This window comes from Bubalus bubalis, chromosome 9 (genome assembly GCF_019923935.1).
Source record: "Bubalus bubalis isolate 160015118507 breed Murrah chromosome 9, NDDB_SH_1, whole genome shotgun sequence".
Taxonomy (NCBI): domain Eukaryota; kingdom Metazoa; phylum Chordata; class Mammalia; order Artiodactyla; family Bovidae; genus Bubalus; species Bubalus bubalis.
The window spans coordinates 94,830,411-94,856,657 of NC_059165.1; the positions used below are offsets into that span (position 1 = coordinate 94,830,411).

General features: G+C 55.3%; 1 protein-coding gene across 5 annotated transcripts in view; it reads right to left on the reverse strand.

Annotated features, from left to right (window-relative positions):
- Positions 1-1,090: 1,090 nt before the first annotated feature.
- ARHGEF18 (Rho/Rac guanine nucleotide exchange factor 18) overlaps positions 1,091-26,247 on the reverse strand; it is a 101,634-nt gene continuing 76,477 nt past the window's right edge. For 4 of the 5 annotated variants that reach the window (XM_006046792.4, XM_006046791.4, XM_006046793.4 and 1 more), the window contains 19 exons: positions 22,539-22,677; positions 20,682-20,794; positions 20,383-20,523; positions 18,463-18,713; positions 17,622-17,747; positions 15,497-15,614; positions 14,398-14,646; positions 12,538-12,614; positions 11,054-11,232; positions 9,987-10,078; positions 7,549-7,731; positions 6,352-6,441; positions 5,934-6,055; positions 5,236-5,292; positions 5,091-5,138; positions 4,502-4,972; positions 3,819-4,137; positions 3,094-3,210; positions 1,091-3,008 (listed from right to left, as the gene is read on the reverse strand). In XM_006046792.4, coding sequence (XP_006046854.4) covers positions 2,854-3,008; positions 3,094-3,210; positions 3,819-4,137; positions 4,502-4,972; positions 5,091-5,138; positions 5,236-5,292; positions 5,934-6,055; positions 6,352-6,441; positions 7,549-7,731; positions 9,987-10,078; positions 11,054-11,232; positions 12,538-12,614; positions 14,398-14,646; positions 15,497-15,614; positions 17,622-17,747; positions 18,463-18,713; positions 20,383-20,523; positions 20,682-20,794; positions 22,539-22,677 — 3,047 coding nt within the window. In that variant the 3' untranslated portion in view covers positions 1,091-2,853. The remainder of the gene's footprint in view (positions 3,009-3,093; positions 3,211-3,818; positions 4,138-4,501; positions 4,973-5,090; positions 5,139-5,235; positions 5,293-5,933; positions 6,056-6,351; positions 6,442-7,548; positions 7,732-9,986; positions 10,079-11,053; positions 11,233-12,537; positions 12,615-14,397; positions 14,647-15,496; positions 15,615-17,621; positions 17,748-18,462; positions 18,714-20,382; positions 20,524-20,681; positions 20,795-22,538; positions 22,678-26,247) is intronic. The other variant, XM_044948094.2, reaches the window with a different exon arrangement.

Here is a 26,247-nt window from a genome sequence, read left to right on the forward strand (position 1 = left end):
CTGTGGTTTCAACCATGTTTTGTTCTTTTACAAAGAAGGTACGTGGTGGGCAACAGCTGGGGTGTGGGGCTGCTCAGGGTCTCACAGGACACAAGGACCCCACCTGGCCTCCAGCTGAGCCCCTGCCCCGTCCATCTGGGGGGCTCCCTCTGGGTTAGGAGGCTGGGCCAGGTCACTCTCCCCCTTCCCTCTGCCTTCCAGGCACCCAGGGGACCTGTGAGATTAGGGTGGGGGTCAGAATGGCACCTGCCTTTCTGAAGACTCTGAGTTAACACCTGCAAGGCAGCGTGCTTGCCAGGGAGCCACGTGAACACCTGTGTGTGTGATGCGGCAGGTCACAGGTACCCCAGGGGCTGGCATCCCCGAGGGCCTGGGCAGCAGGGCTGGGATACAGCTGCTGGCACTGCCAGTCATGTGGCTGTGCCCCCTGCCCGGTGCCCTTCCCTGGGCTGGCAGCTCAGTTATAGGTTGGGGTGAAGCAAGATGATGATTCCAGGGGACCAAGCCCCAGGGCAGAGACAGCTTTTTCATGGGATGTGGGGGAACATGTGTATGGCAAATTAGGCTCCTTTGAGGAGGGAGATTGACAGGTCCAGAAGCCAGTAGGGTCCCCCCTCGTTGAGGAGGCTGACATTCCAGGACCATGGTGCAGGGGGCAGCCTAAATGTGTGGGGACCCATGCTCTGGGGGGCCCCCTCAGCCACCTCAGCACTGCCACTGCCTCCAGCCTTGACTGTCCAGGTGGAATCACTGTCTGGGGCTTCCTCAAGGGCACCAGAGCAGGCTGCCTGGCCTGAGTTGTCTGTGCGGTCCATCCCGTCACTAGTCAGAGCTGATGCCAAGTGGGACTGGGGGTGAGGGCTGTTACTGGCCTGGGACATGTCCCTGCCTCCCTACACTCCCCCCTAGGAGAGGTGGAGAATCACAGTCTGGTCATCAAGCAGGCCTTGGGCCTGGTGTCCAGGGCTCCCCAAGGTCCTAGCAAAACAGAGGGTCTGAGTGCCGCTGCCCCCCGCCATGCAGACTGCAGCAGTGAAGTTTGGGCAGGTGGTCCTAGAACCAAATCCCAAAGAAAGTGACTCTGCTCAGCTCCCCCTAGACACGTTTATTGCAAGAGTCAGGTCTTAAGTTCTAGAGCAGTTCAGACATAACCCCCGGCGAGGAGAGGCTGCTATCATTGTAAAAAAGGATCGTCGGGTTGACTCAGGTCATGGTCACAATTAACAAAGATGTGCACAGACCCCACGGAAGTAGGAATGTTTGCTCAACTCCTAACTTTACAAACGAGACTGGGTTGTATCTGGGAGTGGCCTCCGGGTCCTGGTGGGATGGGCCCATGGGGCTGCCCCGCTGCAGGCACCACCTAGAAGCCTCTGTGGCCGATTCCCACCACGTGGCGTTGAACTTATCCCTGCAGGAATCCCCTGGGTGGGTGAGAGGATCCCGTGGGTGGGGGCACGGGGCCCAGGAATGTCCTCTTCACGACAGGACAGGAATGTAAAGTCAGCTTTTCTAAAGTGCTCCGATGCGTCTCAGGACCAAACACAGTGGTTACAGACGTGGCATGGGTGGCCGGACATGTCCCGGGGAGGGGGCCGCTGCTCCTCTGGAGCACTCCAGGACTGCTGTCAGTTCCTTGTCACTGTGGGCCGTGGTGCCCAGGCTCCTGCTCCACCCCAGACCCTGTCTTCCCACCAATGCTTGGCGGGATACTGGGTTCTGCAGGGGCGTCTGGGGTGCAGGAAAAGGCTGGAATGCTCCCTGGCCCCGAGCCTGCACTTGGCCAGAGCTGGAATGTGGGTGTGCCCACTGTCACGCGCGGCACCACCCCAAGAACTGCGGCTGCATCACGAGGCTGGACTGGTGGTCCTCGCCCTCCTTGGGGACTGATGCATCGTGCGACAGCTCACTGGACGTGGGGTGCCTGTGAGGCGCCATCTGCACCTGCTGCCAACAGTGACCGCCCAGGCCACACTGGTCCCTTCCAAGCTCTGCTCCCACTGCTCTGTGTCACCTCAGTATTTGCCCATCCACTGGAGATGCCAGCTGGGGGCCACCTCACAGGGAAGAGGACTCTCCATCCGGGGCTGGGACCCTCAGGCATGCGCCAGCCCTGGGCTTGGCTTCCCAGGCGTTGAGTCTGAGAGGCGCTTTGGGAAAGCACCAACTTCGACAAGAGTGGGTTTTAAAAACCTCCACCAGATTAAAATGAGCGGTGGTCTGTCCCCTCCTGGTCAGCCCCTTTCAGGATGAAATTCCGAACCTGCAGGACATACCTGCATGCCATGGGCCAACCCCTTCAACCACCCTGCCTGCCCTGTGGCCCTCTGTCCTGGGTGAACTGTGTGCCACCCCTGGGTGGGGTCACATCCTGGCCTAGAAGTTCACCACGAACCCACTCGTGTCTCTGCTTTAGAAGTCATTTCAGCCTGATTCTGTGGACAGAGCCAACCCCATCAGGCCCCTTCTGGTGCCATTGTGGCTCACTCCAGGGTCTCCTGGTGGCCCTGGTCACTACCTTGGAAAGATAGCCCAGAGTGGGACTCTCCTCTGCTGGAATGGGGCGCTATGATGGCAGATGGCAGCTCCAGTGGGTTAGCTTTGCTTCAACCTTCCATTACAAACTTTCCTTTTCATGTTAAAAAAATAGGTTTACAAAGTTGCCCAGGCACCACTGCTAATACTTCAGAGCGAGCAGCCTCAAGAGAGCAGGCAGCTCTGCCTGCCCCGTCCTGGCAGATGTCAGAGGAGGCCTGTGTGGGAAGGGGAGAGGGTGGGTTGGGGGTGGGGTGGGGCCACAGAGCATGAAGAGTGGGCGGTGCAGGGAGGGGTCTGCACCCTGAGCCATGCCCTCTAGAAGAAGATGACGTCTTCCTTGCCGGTTTCTTCCTTGTTGACTGGTGTGGAGGATGGGGCCCCAGGTGGGAAGGATGGCCCCCAGGTCTTGAGGGGGAGGGACTCGGTGGGGACGTCGGCTGGGCCCGGGGTTGGGGCTGGAAGGCTGGGGTCTGGAAGAAAGACGGGGTGGTGGGTGTCTGCATCAGCCAGGCACTGTGGGTGCCAGGGGGTAGGGGGCTGGGCCGGCTGGCTCACCTTGGTGGGGCGTGGAGCTGGGCAGGACGGGACTCAGCGAGCGGCGGTTCCGAGAGGTGTTCTCTTCTTTGCCCATGAGCTTGTTGAGAAGCAGCGGCTGCCTCAGGTCAAATGAGGCTGAAAGAGGGTGGAAGATACTGGAGTCTGCAGTCTCACTGCCAGTGCCGGAGCACCTGGACCTTGGCCCAGGGCCTCGCCCCACTCCTCGCCCACACTTTCTCCGTGCCGGTTCCCAGGGAGGGACGCCGCTCAGACAGCAGGCCCCGAATTCACTGACAAAACCCAGAGCAGACACCCCTGGTGAACCGGGGGGCCCCTGGACTCGTTCAATCTTCAGACAAGAGGCTCTGTGATGCTGCAGCCTGGGGTCCTAGGACCCGGGCCCTGTTCCCCAGGAGGGCCCCAGGGCCTTCTTACTGGGGAACACTGGCTCTGGGGTGAGGACTCAGTGGGGACACTTTCCCCCTCTGCACGGGGGTTTCCGAGGCCCGTTTCTGAATCACCAAGGTGCTCCCTTGTGTCTGATCCCAGTTTTGAGGGCCAAGGTGGGAACAGGAACTGAGTTCTGAAGTCTCTGGAGGTGGGTAGGTGGTTGTGTGTGTGTGGGGCAAGCCTCAGCTCCATCACCAGCTGGGGTTTCCTGCCGGTGTCTGGTCCAGAGGTAAGGAGCCAGGAGGGCACCAGGTGAGGGGAGGGAAGGAGGGTGCCAGGAAGTCCCAACTCACCCGAGCTGTCCCAGCGCTGGGAGCCCCGGTTCTTGCCTCCCTTGTCCTTTCCGCCCTTGGTGGAGGCTGCCAACTTGGTGGGAATCTGCTGCTGCACAGCTGCCTGCCTCTGGATCTGGTTGGTGGCACTCAGCAGCTGGATGGGCACTTCGCTCTTGGCCGGGGCGCTGTCCCTGCGGGCCACCTCAGGGCGCTCGGTGTACTCAGACCCCGCACTGGACACCAGCGAGTTGGGTCGGGGCCCTGGTGCTTTGGTCAGGGTCATGGATCCATCCAGCCCATTCCCATTGAAGCTGGGAGTGTGGCTTAGAGGCTGGGTCTGAAAAAGCCACAGAAGACACGTCCCAACGCTATTCCTGCTGGAAGCCCTTCTTGGGGTACCAAGGAGGGGCCACGCCCTGTGGATCAGCATGGTGCCATGCACCAGCCCCCACACTTTGCAGGCTCCAGGGTGGGGGTGGGGTTTTGGAGGCTGGATGGAGCTGGCGTGCCTGCCCACCTCCTGGGCCCGGCGTGGCTTAACTGAAGCCTCTTAGCTCGGAGGGTCCCATCTGGGCATACAGCCTGGTGCAGGCCTGATGGAGTCAACATTCCTCCCTTGTCCTGAAAACACAGGCACGCACCCACCCACGCATGTGCACACTCAGGCTCTCAGGCACAGGCACTGTTAGGCCAGTGCTCACCTCCGCCAGTGCCTCCGGCGGCAGCGCCCCGGGCGCTGTGTTCTGCTTCTTGAGCCGGCGCAGAACCTCCAGGCGCTCGCGCTCCCGCTCCACAGCGCGCTGGGCCTCGCGCAGCCGCTCCAGGTCGTGCTGGTAGGCCTGGCGCTGGCGCTCCAGCTCCTCGCGCTCCTGGTTCAGCCGCTCCTGCAGCCGCAGCAACTCACTCTCACGCTGCTGCAGCCGCGCCGAGGCCTGGTCCAGCTCCCGGCGCTGCTGCTCCCGCTCGCGCTCCCAGCGTTGCTGCTCCAGCCGCAGCTGGCCCTGCAGCTTCTGCACGCCTGCCAGCTCCTCCCGCTGCTTCTCAAAGTTGCGCTGCCGCTCCTGTTCCAGCAGCAGGTTCCCGCGTGTCGACTGCAGCCGGAACTGCTTCTCGCGCTCCTGGATGGCTGCTTTCTGAATCTCCACGTAGCTGTCCTGCTGGGCGATGACCACCTGGGGGAGGGGAGGGGAGGGCCGGCTTTAGGAAGAGCCCGGCCATCCTCCAGCCCCCAGCCTTAACCTGTAGGAGGAGGGCACATGTGGCCCGCTGTGCTCCCCAAAGGCCCCGTACCTGGAGGCTGAGGAGCAGCTGGGACAGCGTCTGGATCCGCTGGACGAGCTGTGGAGAGAGGGGCAGGGCCTCTGGGCGCTGCAGGAAGCCCCGCTGGGTCCCAGGGAGTAGGTGTGGGGACGTGGACACACAAACCTTCACTTACCTCCAACTCCAGGACCGCAGGTGGGTGGGGGCTGGGGTCTGCACCTGGTGACTCTGCCTGGGGAGACAGCATCAACACACAGAGCTTTTACAGGCCAATCCGGCTTGAGTGGGACCCACTTATTATTGATGAGACATCCCCTTAGCATGGGACCGGCCCCCCCTCTGCTCATCTGACTTGTGCCAGCCTTGGTGTCTGGAGAATTAAGGGCGAAAGGTGGTTCCTGGGAGGTAGGAGGGTGCAGGGATGTGGGCCCATCATGTGCGAGGCTCCGAGGAGCCCAGAGCTGGGACTCTGAGCCCAGTGCTTGGCAAGGGTGGGTCTTAGGAGCCAAAGAGAGGAACAGCCAGTGACGTCACATCCGTGGAAGGTGGACACCTGTGTAGACTGCCAGCTGGTGGTCCCCGCCTAGTACCTCTCACCTACTGATGAGGCCACTGCCCTGAGCGGGTCCCCTCCCCTGCCTCCCGCCTGTGCACCTCCCACCCCGCCCTTCCTGGGGACTGCAAGAGGAACCCGCATGTCCGTTTGCACATTAACGATTAGTCACTGCCGAGTGGGGTAGCACTGGCTGCTATTTGCCCCAAGAGGGAAAAACCAGACAAACCAAGCACAGGCTGTTCGGCCTCAGAGGATAATTCTAGGGATATGGGCTGACTCTGTACTGAGCTCAGGCACATCCCAAGGAGGCAACGTACCACCTTCGAGGCTTCCTCGGGGGCCCCCTGGGTGTCTCCAGGCTTCGAGTCCAGGCTGCTCACCAGGCCCTGCCAGTTTCGGGGGCTGAGGTCGCTGCTGCACATGTTCTGAAGACTGCCTTCTGAAACCCCAAGCCAGGCGCGTGAGATGCCTCGGGTCCCACCTGCCCTGCTCCTGGCCCCACCTCATCCCCTGGCTGGGTAGGGAACCTGGGCTGCAGAAACTGGCCTGGGTGCTGCTGTCAGAACATGACTGACAAAACCCGGGAAGTTCCAGAAACCTGACCCTGGTGTTTACAGAAGGTTGAGGGAAGCAGCAGAGAGATGCTGAAGAGCAAATGCCCAGATGCCGTGGAAAGGCACGCCCTCCCGTGGTCGCCGAGCTCCGGGGTCCCCAGCAGGTGGCAGCACCATTTACCCTTGCCTGGGCTGCCTGCACTGCCCCCGTCTTCTGCCTGGCTGTAGGCGTTGCCCAGCCGCCTGCAGATGAAACTCTGGATGTCTTCGACTGTGGAAGGAAGGGGACGGAGGGGAGCTGAGTCACCCTCTGGCTCCGCCCTGCGCATTCAGAGCCAAATTCAGGGACCCAGGCAGAGGCCTCACAGGGTATCGGTTACCCCCTACCCTGGGCACCCCCTGCACAGGTGCTGTGCCTAGGACATGCCAATCTACAGGAGAGGTGGGATCTCAGGGGACCATGGGGTGGGAGGTGGGGGGCCCTGGGCCTGGGAGGGAACTCAGCATGGCCACTACCTGTGTGCTGACGGTCACACAGATGGGCAGGAGACACAGGAGGTGGCCTGAGGGGAGGGGGCAGGGGTGGTCACACAAGGTGCTTGAGGACACACAAACTTTGGCCAGGTGAAGGGGTGGGGAGAATGTTCTAGGCTGAGGCACCAGACACGAGGGGGTTTCAGGGCCCAGGAACAGTGGTGACTACAGACATCGGAGATGGTGGCTTGGCTGGAGAGAGCAAGACTGAATCCACATGGAACCCTTCCTGCCTGTTCTCTTCACTCTAATGGAAAGTTCTGGAGGGCAGGGCCCTGTCTGTCTTGCCGGCTGATGGAAGAGCAGCCCTGGCTGTGCTGTCAGATTGGACAAGCACTGGCCATCCTGCCCGGCAAACCCACTGGCCTGGCACAGGACTCAGCAGCCACGTGGAAGATGCTAGGGGCTCCACAAGGACCCTGATGGCTCTGGGAAGCAGGCCGCTTATCGGCCAGCACCCCTCAGTTACGGGGACCAGGAGCCCCTAAAATGACCCATCAAACTTGTATGTGTTTCTTTTTCTGGGGAGAGCATCAGTGATCCACTTATCAGAAAGAGGAATCATCTCAGTCAATTTGAGATCCCCCCTGCCCAGCATGGGGCCTGGAGCTCGGCAGGCACTGGGAGTGTTTATTGAGTGAATGTGAGATGGTGCTTGGAGTCTGCAGCGAGGGGCTGGCACCCGACTGACTGGTCCAGGGACTTTCCAGCTCTAACAGAACAGAAGCACGCGGGGATGGGGTGGCTTGTAGGCCACACAGGGCTGTGTGCCTGGCCTGGGGTCCCCTGGGAGGCCCCAGGAAGGATGGGGCTGGGCTGCAGGGGTGGGCTGGTGGCTACTCACTCTCACTCATGGCTGACTTGAGAATCAGCTCTCCCTGCAGGTTCTCGGGGGGGTCCCCTCCCCGGAAGAGGAGCCGAGACAGGGCGAGGTCCTCGAGCCCGCTCATCTCGGCCATCTCCAGGTAGATCTGCTGCTTCTCGCTCAGGCTCTGTGCAATCTGCTGGTCTTTCCTGTTCAGTCGCTCTGCAAGGCAGCCGTGAGGTGGCGGTAAGCCTCCTCTGGGGTGGTTTCCCCCAGGAACCGGCTGTCATGACGCCTCGCTGGGCCAGGAGGGCCTCCGGCGTTCCCACTGACCCTCATCCTGTCCTGGACCACTCCCTTCATCCAGAATTCCCGAGAGGAAGGCAAGGGTGTGGCCCTGCCTCCTGCTTGCTTCCCTCAATTATAAAAAGATCAAATATGGTGGGAGTGTGGGCAGGGCCATAGCAGACTAAATTTATTAGTTTGGGACAAACTGAGAGCCTTTAAAGACTTAGTTTTCTAATCTTGAAAGCCTTCTTACAAGTCTCTGGGTTTTATACTTTTTAAATTTTTATTTCTGGCCACATTTCACAGCATGTGGGATCTTAGGTCCCTGACCAAGGATATCAACCCGAGTCCCCTGCAACGGAAGTGTGGAGTCTTAACCACTGAACCACCAGGGAAGTCCCTATAGCTTTTTTTGCTGCTGTGACTATGACTTGTTTTACTAGACTTTCTCACATGACTGCTAGTATAAATATATATATATATATACACATACACATCCTATTTAGCTAAATTATTTAGTTCTCTTACCATTTCCAATAGTTTTCCAGTTGATTCTATCAGATTTCCTAGGCAGATAATCCTGTCACCTGCAAAAAATAATTCTGCCACCTCCCTTCCAATTGTGATTTTTTTTTTCCATTTTCTTTTTGGCTGTGCAGAATGGCTTGTGGAAGCTTAGTTCCCCGACCAGGGATTGAACCTGTGCCTTTGGCAGTGGAAGTGTAGAGTCCTAACCACTGGATCACAAGGGAATTTCCGCAACTGTGATCTCTTACTTCGGAGTCTTCCCATTATTACCCTGGCTGGAAAGTCCAGGGTGGAGATACTAATGGTGGCGGTGGGGGCCCTGTCTCGATCCTCGCTTTGACGGGAGGGTCCCTGACCTTCCAGTGTGAAGGATGAGATTGGCTTTCGGTCCAAGATGGGAAAGAAGAGTTCAGTGAAGAAGATACCGATTTCTAATTCACCACGACTCGTCAGGAATGGGTGACAACGAGACATTCCTGGATGACTCTGAGGTGTCTGTGGAGATGTGTCTGGGCAAGGCCTGTACTTTATTAATTACCCTTCGCAGGAATACAAGGTGAGGAGGGGGTGAAATGAGCAGTATGTTAGCATGATACTTTCGGGGTCAAGGGGATTTCCCTTCTTTTGAATAATTTTATTCCTGAATACCCTCCAACGTGCACCTCTCCTCACACAGAGAAATAAAATACACACTACATAACTTTAGGTGCTTACTGCTTCCATGTTATCTAAGTTGAATATAAAGATCACGATAAGAGAGGGAGAAGAAGGGAATTGACTGAGATCACAAAGTACCTGGACTTATTTTTGGCAATGACCTCGCTGAAATTGCACAGGAAGCTGTGAAAACTGGGGAGGAGAATAAGCATGATGTGGTCCAACTATAAGATGGAATATTATTCAGCTTTAAAAAAGGAAAGAGTCTGTTGCGCAGATGAACCTTGAAAACATCATGCAGTGAGATAAACCCGTCACAAAGGGACAAATGTCCCTGTTGATAAGAGATGTCTGGAATAGCTAAATTCCCAGACAGACAGTAGGACAGAGGTTCCCAGGGTCTAGGGGTGGAGAAAGAATGGGAGTGATGGCTAATGGGGATGGGGTTTCTTTCTGGGGTGATGAAAACAGCCTGAAACTGTCGGGATAGTTGCACCACCTTTTGATATAGACTAAAGCCACTGCATGGCATGTTGTGAATGGGTGACCTGTGTGGTATGTGGAATACAGTTTGATAACGTAGTTAAAAAAATATCCAGATGGAAGAGGAAGCCAGTGTGGCTGGTTGCAAAACCAGGATGGCCTGAATCCACTCGACTTCAGGAGGAGGCCGTGGGGGTCCCAGCTCTCACAGGGACCTGGAGGGTCTGACGCACTTGACGTGGGATACCACATCGAGTCCCTTCCTGAGCGAGGACCCCAGGAGGAACCCCAGAGCCCCCCAATCCCTTTCCCACACGCTCCCTGGAAGATCACTACCCCAGGGCAAGGGCCATCCCACAGTTCAAGCCCTGGATGTGTGGGCAGTGATCCGCTCCATGGCCAGCCCTCATGGGACAGAAGGGAAGGGCCACCACTGGGCCCAGGAGGGCTCCCGGGGCCATGTCACCAGGTGAGGGCTGGGTCATGGGTGTGGAGGTCGGACTGATTCCCTCCCCCCTCACCTTGGAAGTCCCTCAGTCTCACAGCACGCGTCTCGACCACCTTCTTTTCCTCTTCGGCCTCACTGAAGGGCCCTTCCTCCTCGTCTGGGCAGCTGCAGGGAGAGGGGACGGACGGGTGAGCACACCCCAGGGACCGGCTGCCTCTGAACTGGCGGAGGTCCACCTGGAGAAGCCACTGCAAAAAGCATCTCTGATGTGCTGAGAGACGTAGCTTGTTAGCGGCCAACCTTGAGGGGGAGACACAGCCATCAGCGTGCATCCAGCCTCCAGGTGTTGGGAAACAACCGGCCACACGGTTTAAATACCTGGACACTATTTGGGGCAATTCATTCCCTGGGGCCTCCCAGGTACGGGAGGCTGCCAGCCCAGCAGAGCTGAAGCTGAGCACTGAGGGGAGGCTGAGCAGACTAAGGGAAGCTCCTCGGTATAAAGAGAGGCAGCAGGCTGGGCATGGGGGCCAGACCCCCGGCCCCATCTGAGGACCATGAGCCAGGCATCACACGGAGCCACAGGGCTGGGGTCTGTGGTTGGAGGGGGAAGAACAGCCCCCTTCGTGGGAGGGGGACAGCCCACCAATACAGAAGATTAGAGCTGCCAACCCTGCATCCCTGTCCCAGAGACATGCAGTTAGTCATGTCGGAAGGAGCCCAGTGGGGCTGTCTGTCTGCCCTCAGATGAGGGATGGACAGAGCACCGAGGTGGAATGAGAGGGAGGGGCAAAGCACAGGGGTCTTCCACATGCCTGCAACCCCAGCACCTCACGGGCACTTCTAGGCGTCTGCCAACTTGCCAGCTGCCGAAGCCAAGGGCTTCCCTGGTGGCTCAGTGGTAAAGAACCCGCCTGCCAATGCAGGAGATGGGGGTTCGATCCCTGGGTCGGGAGGATGACCTGGAGAAGGAAATGGCAACCCACTCCAGTATTCTTGCCTGGGAAATCCCACAGACAGAGCCTGGTGGGCTGCAGTCCAGGGGGTCGCAAAGAGTCATACAGGACTGAGTGACTGAGCAACAACAACACAGCCGAGGGTGCAGCCATGGTGGGTGGGAAGGCCCGCCCGGCCCCTCACCTCTCCACGGCCCTCCGGATGTGGGCCATCCAGGTGTTCCTGTCTTCCTTCGAGCTGGTGTAGATCTCGTACATCTCGGGCCCGTGCAGGGAGGCGCTGATCAGAAACATGGCTTTCTCCTCGTTGGCTACCTCCCTCACGATGAGCTTTTGCAGCGAGATGACGGGGCGCTTGGAGTCCTGCACGGGTGGGAGGGGAACAGGGAGGGTAACCCTGTACCTGCTGCTGCCCCAAGGCTGTGGAACCGCGGGCTGGAGGGGAAGGGGACGGGGGTGGGGGCGTGCACCCCGCTTATCCTCCAATTCAAGGGAGAAAGGTTTTTCCATCTAGGGGGAAAAAGGCACTATGGTGATGATATCCTCACATCATTTTTCATGTGTCTGTTCAATGTGCTTAAAAGGTGTTTTACGATCGCTAATGCATGAACGCTGTACAAAACTCAGCAATATAACAGCTGGTGGTCTATGGTAACAAACACATCTTCCTCCTAAACCTGTGTCCCAAACAATCAGAGCCAAGCAGTATTCCCAATCTCTGGGCATCCCCCAAGAGGCAGTGCTCTGAACGACCAGTAAAAGGCACGCTTGTAACTGGTTGTTATGGGCTGAATTGGTCTCTAGCCGCCACTGACCCTAGCTAAATCCATATGCCGAGGTCCTAACCTCAGAAAACATGAGGGTATATGGAGACAGTTGTTAAAGGGGTGATTAAGTTGAAGTGAGGGCTGAGGGGGGTGGCCCTGACCCAACAGGACTGGGGTCTTTCTGAGCAGAGGTGATGATCAGGATCCAGGCACACACAGAGGGTGGCCAGGTGGGGGACTTGGGGAGCAGCAGACGTGGTGTCGCCCTCGTGGGAGTGAACACACAGCACGCATGACGCTTGCTGGGGTCATGGGCGTGACAGTGCAACCCACTTCTGGAAACTTCTTGAGAAGCCAGTTTAAGTCTCTGGGAAAGGGATGAGACTCCAGAGTTGAGTGACAAAGTCCCTCATCCTCTCCAGGGGGACTCAGCAGTGGGTATTCATGGGTCTCCCAGGCCAGAGGGGGAAGAGGCCAACTCCCTGGTAGACGAGGGCCAGGTGGGGTGGATGGACCCCAGACTGACTCCGAGTCCTCCCCAGCGGAGAGCTCCTGCAATGTGGCTGTTCTCAGACCAGTGGGCCATGGGGCCAACGCAGCCACAGCTCACAGGATGGCGGCTGCCTGAGCCGCATCCTCAGGGGTGACCGGGCAGCCTTGGCATGACCCTGAGGCCCCCTCAGGCCACTGCACGGGACCTTGGTTTTGGCAAAGTCTACTCCTGCCTTGCTGGCACCTTCTGGCCCTGGGACAACAGGGTAACATATGGGTGTGCTTCTCTAGCCACCATGCTCTTGGGCTACCCCCCTGCCCCAGCACTGAGGTAGCCCCCTGGTTGCTCCTGCCCCTCAGCTGCCTCCATGTGGGCAGGTTTCGAGTAGCGAAGGGACAGGACACGTACCACGGATGCAAAGACGTATTTCTGATCCTTTTCTTGGAGCAGCAGCAGCACATCTGTCAACAGGACTGCGAGGACGTCTAAAGGGAGAGCATGAAAGGAGATGTCTTTCAGGGTCCCCGTGGCCGTGTGGATTCCGCCAGGCAGACGGAAGCCCAGGTGGCCTCGGCCCTGTGGCGCTAAGTCGGTGCCATGATGCTTCTGCAGGAGCCCAGTGTCGGGGGGTGTCCCGGCTTTGACTTGACCCCTCCCCTCCCTTCTCCTGGTTTCAACATTTAACAGCGAACCCCTGGACCCTTGCATCCTGCCTCCTGCCACGGATATACTCTCATCCCCAGGCGCCAGAGCTTCCTGGTGGTGGCAGGCTTGGAGCCCTGTCCCTGTGGGGACATCGTGAGGTGACCGCCCGGCAGAGCTGGTACACAGGGGTGTGAATCCTAAGCTGTGTCTCTAACAGCGGCACTAGCGCTGTGGGAAATGAAAACACCGCCTCCTCAGGGAGCTTGCTCAGGATACCCCACCCCAGTTAGATACCCTCCCCTTACAGAATTCTCCTGCACTGAAGCCTGCGGGGTTCCTCTGAAGCACGTACTGAGCTTTTCACTGTTTTCCTGTTTACTTCTGTCTGTCCACCGGCTGGAGCCCCATGGGGTAGGGCCTCGGCCACCTGCCTTGGTGCTGGGCACATAGTGGGTCTTGGCTGTAAACCATATCTTCTCGCTGCTCACCTGCTCACATGGAGAACAGACACTTTCTGTCATCTGGCCACCTGTGACACTTCCCCAGAGATCTTTAAAGATGCTTAGGCCAAAGGACAGGCGATGGGTGTTTCCAGAGGCTCATGGAACGGACACGACACTCAAGGATGAGCCCTGAGCAAGCTCTGGTTTGGAACTGCACAGCAGATCTTGAAAGGAGGGCTTGGAGCTCACCCCAAGCAGCAGGGGTGACACCCACGTCGCATCCTCTACCCCCACTGGGGCCTGTTACTGTTGTTTAGAACTCTGAGGCCTCTGCTGAATCAGGGGGTCATGATATGCTGGGTTTCTGCTCAGGAGTCGGTGACTCGCTGTGCCCTCTTCACCTGGTGGCCCTTGCTGTGTGTACCATACCACCTCCATCACTGGAGACAGAGGGCGCCCCTGCAGCCACTTCCAGCTTGCTCCTGCTCGGATTCTCCACTCCTCCCGACTCGCTATATAACCATCCTTTAGCTGTGAAGTGGTGGCTCTGTGTCAGCTGGTACCCACCACTCCAAAATGGTGCCACTGATCCAAGATAGCGTCCACTACTCGAACATTACACCCACCACTCCAAGGTGGTAACACTGATCCAAGATGGCACCCATCACTCCAAGATGGTGCCACCAATCCAAGATGGCACCCACCACTCCAAGATGGTGCCACCAATCCAAGATGGCACCCACCACTCCAGGATGGTAGCCACCGATCCAAGATGGTGCCACCGATCCAAGATGGCACCCACCACTCCAAGATGGTGCCACTGATCCAAGATGGCACCCACCACTCCAGGATGGTAGCCACCGATCCAAGATGGCACCCACTACTCCAAGATGGTGCCACTGATCCAAGATGGCACCCACCACTCCAAGATGGCACCACCAATCCAAGATGGCACCCACTACTCCAAGATGGTGCCACTGATCCAACATGGCACCCATTACTCCAAGGTGGTGCCACTGATACAAGATGGCACCACTGATGCACGATGGCACCTACTACTCTAATATGGTACCACCAACCCAGGATGACATCCACCAACCCAAGATGGTGCCACTGATCCAAGATGGCGCTGACTATGCCATGATGGTGCCCAGCAGAGGCGGCCGGCGCAGGGCTTTACCTTTCAGGCGCCCGGAGGTGGTCTTCCAGCACAGGGTGCCCTCCAGGTGGAGCTGCCTCTGCAGCATGTCCTCCTTGCGGAAGGTCAGCCCATTTTTGAGCTTGCTGGAGGACTTGAGGTCCATCTTCCCTGCGATCTCCCTGAGGCGCTGGCCCTTCTCACACTCACTGACCCTGGCGTCCACTTGTGAGATGATGTCTTTGATGAGGTTCAGGGCCTGGGTCAGGTCTCTGTGGTCCTCGGAGCCAGCTACCACACATAGCAGAGTTAGCGCTTTCCTTGGTCTGCATCCACACACGTGATGGACGCAGGCGGGCTATGGGGTCGAGGTGTCTCCCGAGGCCATGGCTCAGAGTGGCCTCGAGAGTCACCTTCCAGCTCAAGTCTCCCGAGAGGTAAACGCTTCTCCTAAGTAAAGGTAACAGCCCAGCGCCTGGCTGACACCAAGATAGAGCGTTTGTCAAATGTAGAAGCTGAAGCGCAAGTCAAGCGATTAAACGGCCCTGCACAGCCCTGGGTAACCAGCCTCCCCCTGCCCTCCAGCTCTCCAAAAAAGACTCCCACCACCGTCCCCCCACCATCACCAAGGGCTGGCTCCTCCCACTCCAAGGGCAGCTGGACTCCTGCATCCTCCCACTGCCCAAATCCCCTGGAGAAAACAAGGGAGGTGTGGTCAGTACTGCCCTGGCCTTTGAGAACCCTGGGCTGGGCTACATGCTCATCTTCTCTGCCCTCCATGGCACCAGGCATGTGACACGGAGGTCCCCCAAGAGTGACTTTAGCCAGAACACAGCTTGCACCCTTCCACTGACTCTTCAATACTGACTGGGGACTGCTCTAGTTGAGACTGTACAGGAACTGAAGGAGGGGGGTGCAGGCAAGGGAGACCAAACACCCTGTGTTTCTCAAGTTGGAAATCCCAGCCCCTGGGAGGGTAGATTCTACAAGGTGGGAGCTCAATTAATGATCGCTGAGCCTGGCTGAATCCAGGACAGATTGCAGAGCAGACTGTCTAATCCACCGTTAGGACAGGGGGCGTGGAGACTGAGACCCTCCTCCCCACCCAGCATGGACAGGCAAGGCAGGAGGGCTGGCATACCTTCTGTATTCTGGATAATTCGCTCTACCAGCACGGGGTACTTGGTGATGCGTTGGGTGACCAGGAGGATACACTCCTGCACGCCGAGCCGCCTCACGATGGAGAAGTTGCCGATTCTCTGTGAAATGGAGAAGACAAAGCCATGCCGTATGGGCATCTATTTCCTGCCAAATCGTTCAGGGTGGGACACGGGGGGCTGGGTCCCTTTCCTTTATCAGTTCATGGGGACCTTTTCTTTGTTGCTTCAGCAGACACTTGAAAGCAGGAACCGAGCTTCCCTGGTGGTCCGGTGGTTGAGAGTCCACCTTGCAATGCAGGGGACACCGATTTGAACCCTGGTCCGGGAAGATTCCACATGCCATGGAGCAACTGAGCCCACATGCTGTGACTACTAAAGCCCATCCACCCTAGAGCCTATGCTTCTCAAAAAGAAGCTACTGCAGTGAGAAGCCCATGCACTGCAATGAAGAGTAGCTCCCGCTTGCCACCAGAGAAAGCCCGCATGCAGCAATGAAGACCCAGCACAGCCAAAAATAACTAACTAAATAAAAAATTAAAAAAAGAAAGCAATGAGTGCCTGCTCTATTACAGAAAGGCCAAGGAGCCAGAGGTTGACTCACTTGCTGTAAAATGCAGGGCTCTGCAAAAGCCATGAGGAAGAAACTAGCTGGTGTGGATTTGGGGAATCAGCGGAGAGCTGTCCACACACACACGTGCACATGTGCAGACCCTAACACTGCTGATGGCTGCCAAGGCCTTCTGATGTAGCTGGGCCTTGGTCCCTGCAGTAGCTCCCTGGTGGCTGCTGGTGCATGCTTCTGGCTAAGAGCCCAAAGAGGCGATCATCTGAAGCCATCCTTTCTTTTTTTTGGCTGAATTGTGCAGCTTGTGGAATCTCAGTTCCTCAATCAGGGATTGAATCCAGGTCCACAGCAGTGAAAGTGGCAAGTGCTAACCACCGGACGGCCAGGGAAAGCCCTGAAGCCACCTCTTGGTGGGGGCTGAGGGCAGCTTCCTGTGCTTCCTTCTGCTTGTCTGTCCCCACTGCTCTGCTTTGTGTTTTAGGAAGGCCAGGAACCATTGTATTTTTGACTGTGCCACGGTGGCATGTGGGATCTTAATTACCCTGACTAGGATCAAACCTGCGCCCCCTGCATCGGAAGCGTGGAGTCTTAACCACTGGACTGCCAGGGAGGTCCTGGGAGCCAGTTTCTAAGAGCACGGGAGGGGATGGGACAGAGACCTGAGACTTGGCTCTGTTTCCTTCTGTCTCGTGGGAAACCCCCACCTGCGAGGGGCTTCTGGTTCAGGACGTCAGGCGGCCTGGCCCCGTGCTCATCACCAGATGAATTCAGACCACTAGACGACCCTCTCCCTGTCCCATCGGTCTGCTGCCGGGACAATGGAGTGAAATTTAATGACTCTCTGCCCTTCACTCTAGCCCGTTATTTACTGGGTGTCATTTGCGGCACAGGCTGCAGACATGGAGCTGTTTTGGGGCTTCTGCTGCAGGGCACATGCTGACGGTGCCCCATGGCCTTGGCCCAGGAGCACCTCCCAGGACGCAGCAGGCAGGGGTCTTGGCTCCTGGGCCCTGAGCACCCACATGCTGTCAGGCAGAGGACAGGTGTGGGTCATTCCATGGGCTGATGGGGACGAGCGGGGAGCAGACGGCTGGAGGACAGAGAGGGGCAAAGGCTTGCAGGCCTTGTATCTGCTAGAACATCTGAGGCAGGGGAGGTGGCTCCGGAGGGGCAAGGAGGCCCGTGTGATGACACTCGTGTTCCCTTGACAGTCTGAAGGACGGTGGTCACCCACTGAGTGGCATCTCAGGGGCCACCCTGCTGTGGTGGAAACAAAAACCACGCCTGCTGTGCTTTACACCCGGGGATTTTCCAGACCTTTCATGGCCCTGTTCTAAATGACTCTGTGGTTAAAAATGAGGTAGAACCTGGGAAAATCACTATTTTGTAACAAGTCCTTTATAAAGCTCTCTAAATGCCTCCAGTTTTGTGGGGAAAACAAAAATAAACAAAACAAAACTGCGCCCCATGAACAAACCAAAAAACCCACCTACTGCAAAGAGAATACGTTTTTAATATAAAGAAATAATTTTTTTTTTTACCTTGATCAAGTTTTGAAATTTCTTGTTTTGCTGCAGCAGCAACTTGTAGTGACTGACGGCGTCGTTGTGACCGCTACAAAAGACGCTGTATTTTTCTTTCATCCTCTCTCCGTTTTCACCTGAAAACTGAGGAGAGGCGTGGACCTGTTACTAGGGGAAACATGGAAACTGCTGGGGAACGTCTTCACCTCGTTCGCCTGAGTCTGCTAAACCACAGATTGACCTGACTTGGGGTTTCACTCTCTTGTCTGGCTCGCTGGCCCCAAACAAAGTGCTTTGGCATATGGTATCTCATTAACAGGGCACCGAAAGGGCAAAGGAGAAAACTTCTGCATGTCACAGGCGCTTGTAAAACACCCTGAAGTCCGACCAGGAAGAATACATTTAAGCGAGAGAATGTCAGAAAAAATTCAGAGGTGAAAAGGGTCTTCCTTTCATGAAAGGGTTGTCTTCTCCTTAGTTAGGTGACTTGCATGGTCCGGGTGCTTCAAGGGCAGATTAGGGGTCCTGGGTCCCCTCTGTAAATCTCGGCTCGGCCCAGAAGTCCACTCAAAAGTCAGTTTGGGGTCAATGGCCCTGCCATCCATGGCAGTGGTCCAAACACCACGCAGGTGTCAAGACCAAAAAAAAAGTAAAAACCGGCCAACCAACTGGCCAAACAAAAGCACAGCATATACGCTGGACGGTGTCTCAACAAGCATGTTGCTGTTCAGGCTTCTGTTTCTGAGCTCCCCTGCCTCAGATGGGCAGCTGTGAGAGGCCAGGACCACCGTCCTCGGGGGCTGGGCTCTCAGCACACAGAAGGACAGAGTGAGGTGCGGGTGGGTCTGGCCATACCCACCTGCTGAACCAGGAGGTCCCCGATCTTCCGGATGATGTAGTTGCGGGCACTGCCCTCCTCCAGCGACTCCAGGCGGCGCTCCTTCAGCCGACACAGGAAGTGGCTGTGCACCTCCAGCAGGTCGTCCGCGCCTGGGAACAGGCGGCTGACGGCCTTGGGGCTGAATTGCAGCTCCTCCCGCAGGGCCCGGGAGTAGACCTTGAGCATGATCTTGAGCGTCCGCACATGGTGGGCCTCCGTCTGCATCAGCTCTGAGGGGACGGGGACGTGGGAATTAGCGACACAGGTAGACACCCCGGCTGGGCCCTCCCTCGTCTCACTATGGGCCAGTCTGGCCTCTCAGCTTTCCTCGAAGCCCTCATCATGGTCATCTGACCTCCCAAGGGCCAGGCCTCCCGTCCTCCTTGGCCCAGCACTGCCCAGGGCCCAGCTTAAGGAGGTGGACACACACCAGGAAAGGGAGGACTGGATGTATGCCGAGACCTCAACTTCACAGGAGGGTTTTCTGTCTAATGTCAACTGAAGACGTTTTCAGGCTGCTTGAAACAAGACTGTTCTGATGGACATCCCTCCCTGGGATGGGAAACTCACACGCTGGTGCTGTGTCAGAGACTCGCCCCAGACGGTAACTCATGGGAAAAGTGAAGCTCAAGGGAGGATTTTTAATTCACGTTGAAAGCAAAGAAAGATTAAATTTTGTGATGAAGTTTTTCTGTTGTTTAACTTAAGGTCTTGAATCTGACAGAGACGAAACAGAAGTCAGCAGGATACATGTACGCGTACGGCTGATTCCTGATGCTGTCCACCTGAAACTATCACCATGCTGTTCACTGGCTATTGCTGTTGTTTAGCCACTACATTGTGTCTCTTTTCTGACCCCATGGACTGTAGCCCGCCAGGCTCTGCTCCTCTGTCCGTGGGATTTCCCAGGCAAGAATACTGGAGTGGGTAGTCAGCCATATCCTTCTCCAGGGGATCTTTCCAACCCAGGGATCACACCCACGTCTCCTGCTTGGCAGGCAGATTCCTAACCACTGAGCCATCAGAAAACCCTGTTAATCAGTTATACTCCAATTTAAAATAAAAAGTTTAAGGAAAAGCTTAATAGCATCGGCCCATTCCAGGGCTGCCAGCCATGGGGCTGGAAGGACTCTGTGCTTGTCCAGCTGTGGAGACAGCAAGGCAAAGGGCTGTCCAGATGGAAGTGGTGGACTGCTGCCCCCCACCGGCCCTGTCTGCAGGACCCCTGGCTGGCCCGGGCTCTCCTCCTTGCCCATACCTCCACTTGCTCTGGCCCTGGCAGGGAGCTGAGTGTGTAAAACGTGGAAGGAGGTGAGTGTCCACTGAGTGGTGAGTGGTCACCACTGAGCTGCAGGGAGGGGGGCCTGGAGGGACCTGCCGGGAGCACCAGCCCAGGTGTGGGCAGTGGCTGGGAGCTATGGTTTCCATGGTGACCACGACATCCGGTCTCAGGAGAGTGGCTGCTCACGGCCAGCTTCTTTGATGGTTACTGGGAAGAGGTGCCCACCTGGGAGCCGGTGTTATGGTCACTTTTAGATGGACGGACCCGCCTTCAGAGCCCCATTGCGGCTCTGTCTGGGCCTGTCTGCGGTCATCTGACTGGGGACGGCTGGGATGGGCCTGGGTGGTCTTCTCCCTCGGGGTCACCAGCAAGGTGGGGATGACTCAGGACTGGGCATTGGGTCATTCCCCTCCCCGGGGACTGATTCTCAGAAAGTCTTGCCCGGCCACCCCATCCCTGGCCCGGAAGGCCCAGTTGCCCTGGGATGAGGGGAGCAAGTGTAGGGCGCCACGTGGTCTCAGGGAGGATCGACAGTGGAGCCCTGGCTCCCCAGTGGAATCAATTAAAAAAAAAAAAAACAAGAAAAGAAGAAAGAGAAGGTGCGCAGGCCTCCTTACCATAAAGCACGTCCTGCCTTTTCACCACCTCCCTCTTCTGTTTCTTCACATACTCGGGGTCCACAGAGAGGCTCCAGGACTCAGCCTCGAACTCGTGGGCGTCCGCTTCGACCTCGCCTCTCAGCGAGGCAGTGTAGGGGTCTGAGGGAAGGACAGGAGGCTGCTGCTTGGCGGCTGGGGCCTGGCTGGCTCGGGGGCTACCCTCCGCCCTCGTCCCCTGGACGCCCGCACGTGGGTCTCGATGCCTCCCAGAGACTGGAGCCCACGTGACACCCGGGGAAGGATCGCGGCGATGGTACCTTCTATAAAGATGGGCTCAGTGCTGGAAGATGTAAGGAAAAGCGAGTCATCGGCCGCCTGCTTGAGCTTCGCAAACAGTGTGTCAGCTTCATCCATCTCTCCTGTGAGTGGTCTAAACAGACATAAACACAACTTTAAAAAACTTGAATTAAGTGCACACACACACACACACTCATACACACACACAGTCTATAAGAGCAAACCAGGTTGTTACTTGATTTGAGTAGATACTATTTGAGAACTTTCTGGATGTCAATATAAGGCTTAACTTTGTCATAAACCTGTTTTTTTCCTTTCTTTTTCTGGCTGTGCTGCGTGGTTTGTGGGATCTTAGTTCCCTGACCAGGACTGAACCTGCACCCCATGCCGTGGAAGCGCCCAGTCTTAACCACTGGACCACCAGGGAAGTCCTTGTCACAGATCATTTTTGAAAATTAGGAGACTACCTGTGAATGTGACATGACGAGCTCTTCCATCAAACTAACTTTTTTTTGGTGGGGGGGAGGGGGTATGGTTGATGTACAATATTATGTAAGTTATGGGTGCATAACAGTGAATCAGAATTTTTTTGACTCAACTTTTAAAGGTTATATTCTGTTTATAGTTATTATAAAATATTGGCTATATCTCCTGTGCTATACAATACATCCCTGTAGCTCATCTATTCTGTACGTAGTAGTTTGTGCCTCTTAATTCCTCACCCCTATCTTGCCTCTCCCCACTGGCAACATTAGTTTGTTCTCTGTATCTGCCACCAAAACTAATTTAATGTTCAAGTACATTCTATGAAAAAGTGAGTTAAAGTGTTAGTCACTCAGCCGTGTCTAACTCTTTGAAACGCCCTGGACTGTAGCCACCAGGCTCCTCTGTTCATGGTATTCTCCAGGTAAGAATGCTGGAGTGGGTTGCCATTCCCTTCTCCAGGGGATCTTCCCGATCCAGGGATCAAACTCCGGTCTCCTGCATTATAGGCAGATTCTCTACCATCTGAGCATCAGGGAAGCCACCCAAGTACACTCTACAGGCGTATTAATTAAATGCTTTCTTTCCTAGCCACTGGTGCCCTCATGGAATCCCCAGAATTCTTTCCAGCCAGAGCAGGGTGGACACAGCTTCATTCCCAGTCCAGACTAGAGGGAGAATCCTTTCTAGGGGAAAAGAAGATCAGCTTCTTGTCCCACCGACTCATGCAGCGACATTTTTTTTTAACATGAGGTTTTCTACTTGAACGCTGCTGAATGCAGCACTTCGAGAACCACCTGGAAGCCCTAGGAAAACCAGTCTAAAGCATAAATAATACGATACAGACTCCGCAGCGACCCCAGCAGGCTTCCTGCCTGGTCTGCAGGACGGAAAGGAGCCCTGTCCAAGGGTTCTTCAAGAGCAGGAGGCAAATTGGCTCCAAGTGGCTGGGGACCCCAGAACACACCTTTTTTTTCCCCTTCCCTTTTGAACTTTTTATTTTGTATTGGGGTATAGCTGATTAACAACGTCGTGATGGTTTCAGGTGAACAGTTGAAGGGACTCAGTCATACATATACATGTATCCATTCTCCCTCAGACCCCTCTCCTATCCAGGCTGCCACATAACACTGAGCAGAGCTTTCTGTGCTATAGCGTAGGTCTTTGTTGGTTATCCATTTAAAATATAACAGTGCAGAACACACCGTTTTTGAAAAAGGAAGAGGAGTGAATCTCCCAGGCAGGTGTTAATGGGAATCTTGCCTTTTGGTGGTGTGGTCCTGCCGAGGGTCTCCTTCTGGAGAGGCTGTCCGAGGGGTCCCTGAGGAAGCCTCCCCACCTACCCACTTCCTCCCTTCACCAGCTCCTGGTGGCAAAGGGGGTACCTCACTCACCCGAGTCTTGTCCCGGTTCCCGCTGGGCTGGGTGCTGGCTGTGGACCCCCCTTCTGCGAGACCGTCATGCCGACATTCCTGGTTGGGCGCGGGCTGCCATCGGACAGGAGGGTGGCCCTCGGGTGCTCCTTCAGGGATGCTGCGACGGAGGCAAAGACAGAGTGGGTGCTGAGGAAGTGGGCGGGGTAGCGCAGGTGGCCCGTCGGGAGGCCCTGCTCCGACTGGGGCCGCAGCGCCGACAGGATCTTGGAGGTCAGCAGCTCGTTGTCCAGGAAGATGCTCTCGCTCCACTTCCTAGGGAGAGAGCCGTAGAAGGAGAGCTCAGGGCGGCTGCGGGGCGCGCCCTCCCTGTCGCCGCTCTTGGAATGCCCGTTCCCCATGGTCACGCTCTGGGCACTGAGACTCGGCTGCTCTGTGCTGTTTTTATACCCTGGAGGAGGGGGGTGGGATCCTTCTAGAAATGGCAAGCTGGTTCTCTTACTGTATTGGCTGAAGCCGTGGGTCTGGAGGGCAGGAAGTGGGTCCCCACTGTGACCATTCAGTGTGGAAATCGCACAGGATTTTCTCCTTGGGTAAAACACCAACAAAACGGCAACTCCCCCACTCCAGACCCTTTCTGTCTTGGTGGGGAGAGGGGGCAGATAGTAAGGATCAGCTTATATCCGCCACAGAGAATCTTAGGATCACAGACTAGGGAACTCGTACCGACATCACACACGCGATTGTAATTAATCTGAGACCAGCTGTCAGGGTGATTCTGAGATGTGGAGACCACTGGGTCTCTGATGCTCGTAATTGCTAACAGAATCTGAGGCTCTGATCCTATAGTAGGAGGTGATCGGAAACCAACCAAACACACAACAGGGGCCCAGCAGGGCTGTCTGTGCTCATCAGCTCGTTAATTGCAGAGTTGGGATGTTACTGTTGATAGCAACTTATCCCCCCCAACCCTGCCACAGATCATAAACTTGAATGTGTTCTACTCATATGTGAATTCATTCAATCCTCTCAGTAAGTGTGAAAGTAGGCAATCTTATCTTCACCTTGATAAATAAGGACACTGACAATTAAGAAGCCCAATGCCACTTATATTTGATAAATGAAAGCCCATGATATACGCACAAGATGACCTGATTCAAATCTATAATTTTTTCACACTTGTTACTAGCAGTGCCTTGCATGTTACTTTAAGGTCACAATCTATGGGCGAGTACTGATCTATTATAACTATACTTGAAGTCATGATTATACTGGATTTTGGACACACACCCCCCCAAACACAATACACACACACACACACACAATAAAAAACAATAACAACAAAACCAGAAATCTAGCAAGAGACTGGATGTCAAGTGAAAAGGATGTTGAACACAAGTAAGAGACCAAGAGAAATTTGAAATTAAAATAATTTCAAATTATTTTTTAAAAATGTGATGCTAGAATTAATGTTTTAAAAGTGCAAATGTAATTTTTACCTTTTTTAATTTAAAAATATGTATTGAAGGACTTCTCTGGTGGTACAGTGGTTAAGAATCCACCTGCCAATGCAGGGGACGGGGGTTCGATCCCTGGTCCGGAAAGATCCCACAAGTGATGGGGCAACTAACCCTGTGCCACACAACTACTGAGCCACTGCTCTAGGGCCTGGAAGCCACAAGTACTGAGCCCATGTGCTGTAACTACCAAAGCGTGCGTGCCTAGAGCCTGTGCTCCGGGACAAGAGAAGCCACCACAGTGAGAAGCTGGAGCACCGAAACTGGAGAGTAGCCTCCCTCGCTGCAACTAGATAAAGGCCTGAGCAGCAACAAAGACCCAGCATAGCCAAAAATAAAAATATGTACAGGGAAAAAAAAGTGTTGAACATTTAGATGCACGGTACCCGCTGATCCCTCCCTCACTGATGGAAAAATGCAGCTCTTAGAAAGCCAGGCTGTCATTAATTAGGCTGATTTTTTGCTGCCTCTTTTTTGACAAATCCACCATGTAAGTCAAGCCTACTTGGGACGGGCTGCTTGGCTAATTTATTTATTCTTAGGGTGAAAGCCACATTTAAAAGCTTTGCTCTAAGACAAACAGCAGCCTTTAAAAGAAATCTGACCACTGGCATTCTAGATCTGGCTCCTGGGTCCCCAACGCACCCCTTCCCCGTCCCCTGGTTTCTCTATGTCACTTGAGGAAAGTAGTTGGGATTCTGGTTCTGAGCAGCACGGAGACTGGGTGGTGCCATGTGCTCGGTGATCTCAGACGTCCTGACATGGAGATCGTAAATGGCTAATGGTGCCTGTTATCGTGGTAGACACAGGTGACCGAACTGTCGCTCATATACCAACACCTGTTTGGCAAAGGTGAAAATTGTAAACCGAGGCCTCCACGGTCCCTAGCAAGTGCTTCCCGGCATTTCTACACCCAGTGAACTCCACCTCGGCAATTATGATCTATCTGGACGTACAAACGGGACGAACGCAGAGACAAAGCCTTTGCCCAGTGTCCTGGTGTGGCTGGTAGGCTGTTCCTGTGACCCAAGGTCCTGCCTGAAGTCGGATGGATTCTGCTGTAATCGAACAGCCCACAGAAGAAAAGGTAACTGGGAACACCCTTGAAGAATCACGGCTTCCAGAGAACTTTTAGAAAATGATGGATAACACTAAATCTACAGTAAGTGGAATCAGAGCCTCCTTGGGGTGTTGGGAAGACACTTTGAGGTTCTTCCATCTTGGTCTTGCTTAGGGATCCCAGGTACCCCTGGACTCTCAGAAGGGGAGAAGGGACAAAATTCCAGGTAACACAATGCTGAGTTGGCCCCGACAATGTATGCCATGATTTACTCATTTACTCTCATTGCTGTCTGTCTCCTTGGTAGGAGGGAGGAAGGGTCTCTCACAAAGTAGGCACCGAGAAATCACTGTTTCACAGGATTTTACTCAACTAGAAAAAGGAATGAAATTCTGACACTTGCTGTAATGTGGACAAAATGTGAGGACACAATGCTCAGTGAAGTAAGTCAGACATGAAAGGACAAAGATGGTCAGATTCCTCTTCTAGGAGGTCCCAAGAGGAGTCAGACTCCCAGAGACAGAATGCAGGATGGGCTGAGGTGGGTTCCCGGGGTGGGGGAGGGAAATGAGGAGTTTTGTTTAACATGGACAGAGTTTCAATTGGGGAAAATGAAGAGAGTTTAGGAGATGGATGGTGGTGATGGTTGCCTGACACTGTGAATGTACTTAATGCCGCTGGATTGTACTCTTCAAAACGGTAAGGCTGGAGCCTTAGTCACCGGACCACCAGGGAACTCCTAAGTGACTCACATTTTTCACCTCAACTATCTCTGCACGTGATTGTGAACACCGCACAAGTACTGATTCGAAGGTTACAGGAGGTGAATCTGCAAACATGGAATCCAAAAATAATGTCGTCCGTCCATACAGTGGAATACGAGATACTCAGCCAAAGAAGGAACGAAAGGTTGAAACATGCTCCTATGTGGATGGACCTGGGAAAAACCCTGCTGGGTGAAAGTCAGGCACGTAAGATCTCTCAGTGCAGGATCCTGTCTCTAGGAAACATGCAGGATAAGCCCATCTACAAAGGCAGAAAGCAGATTAACAGGTGCCTAGGACTGGGGGCTTCCCTGGTGGCTCAGACGGTAAAGATTCTGCATGCAATGTGGGAGACCTGGGTTCGACCCCTGAGTTGGGAAGAACCCCTG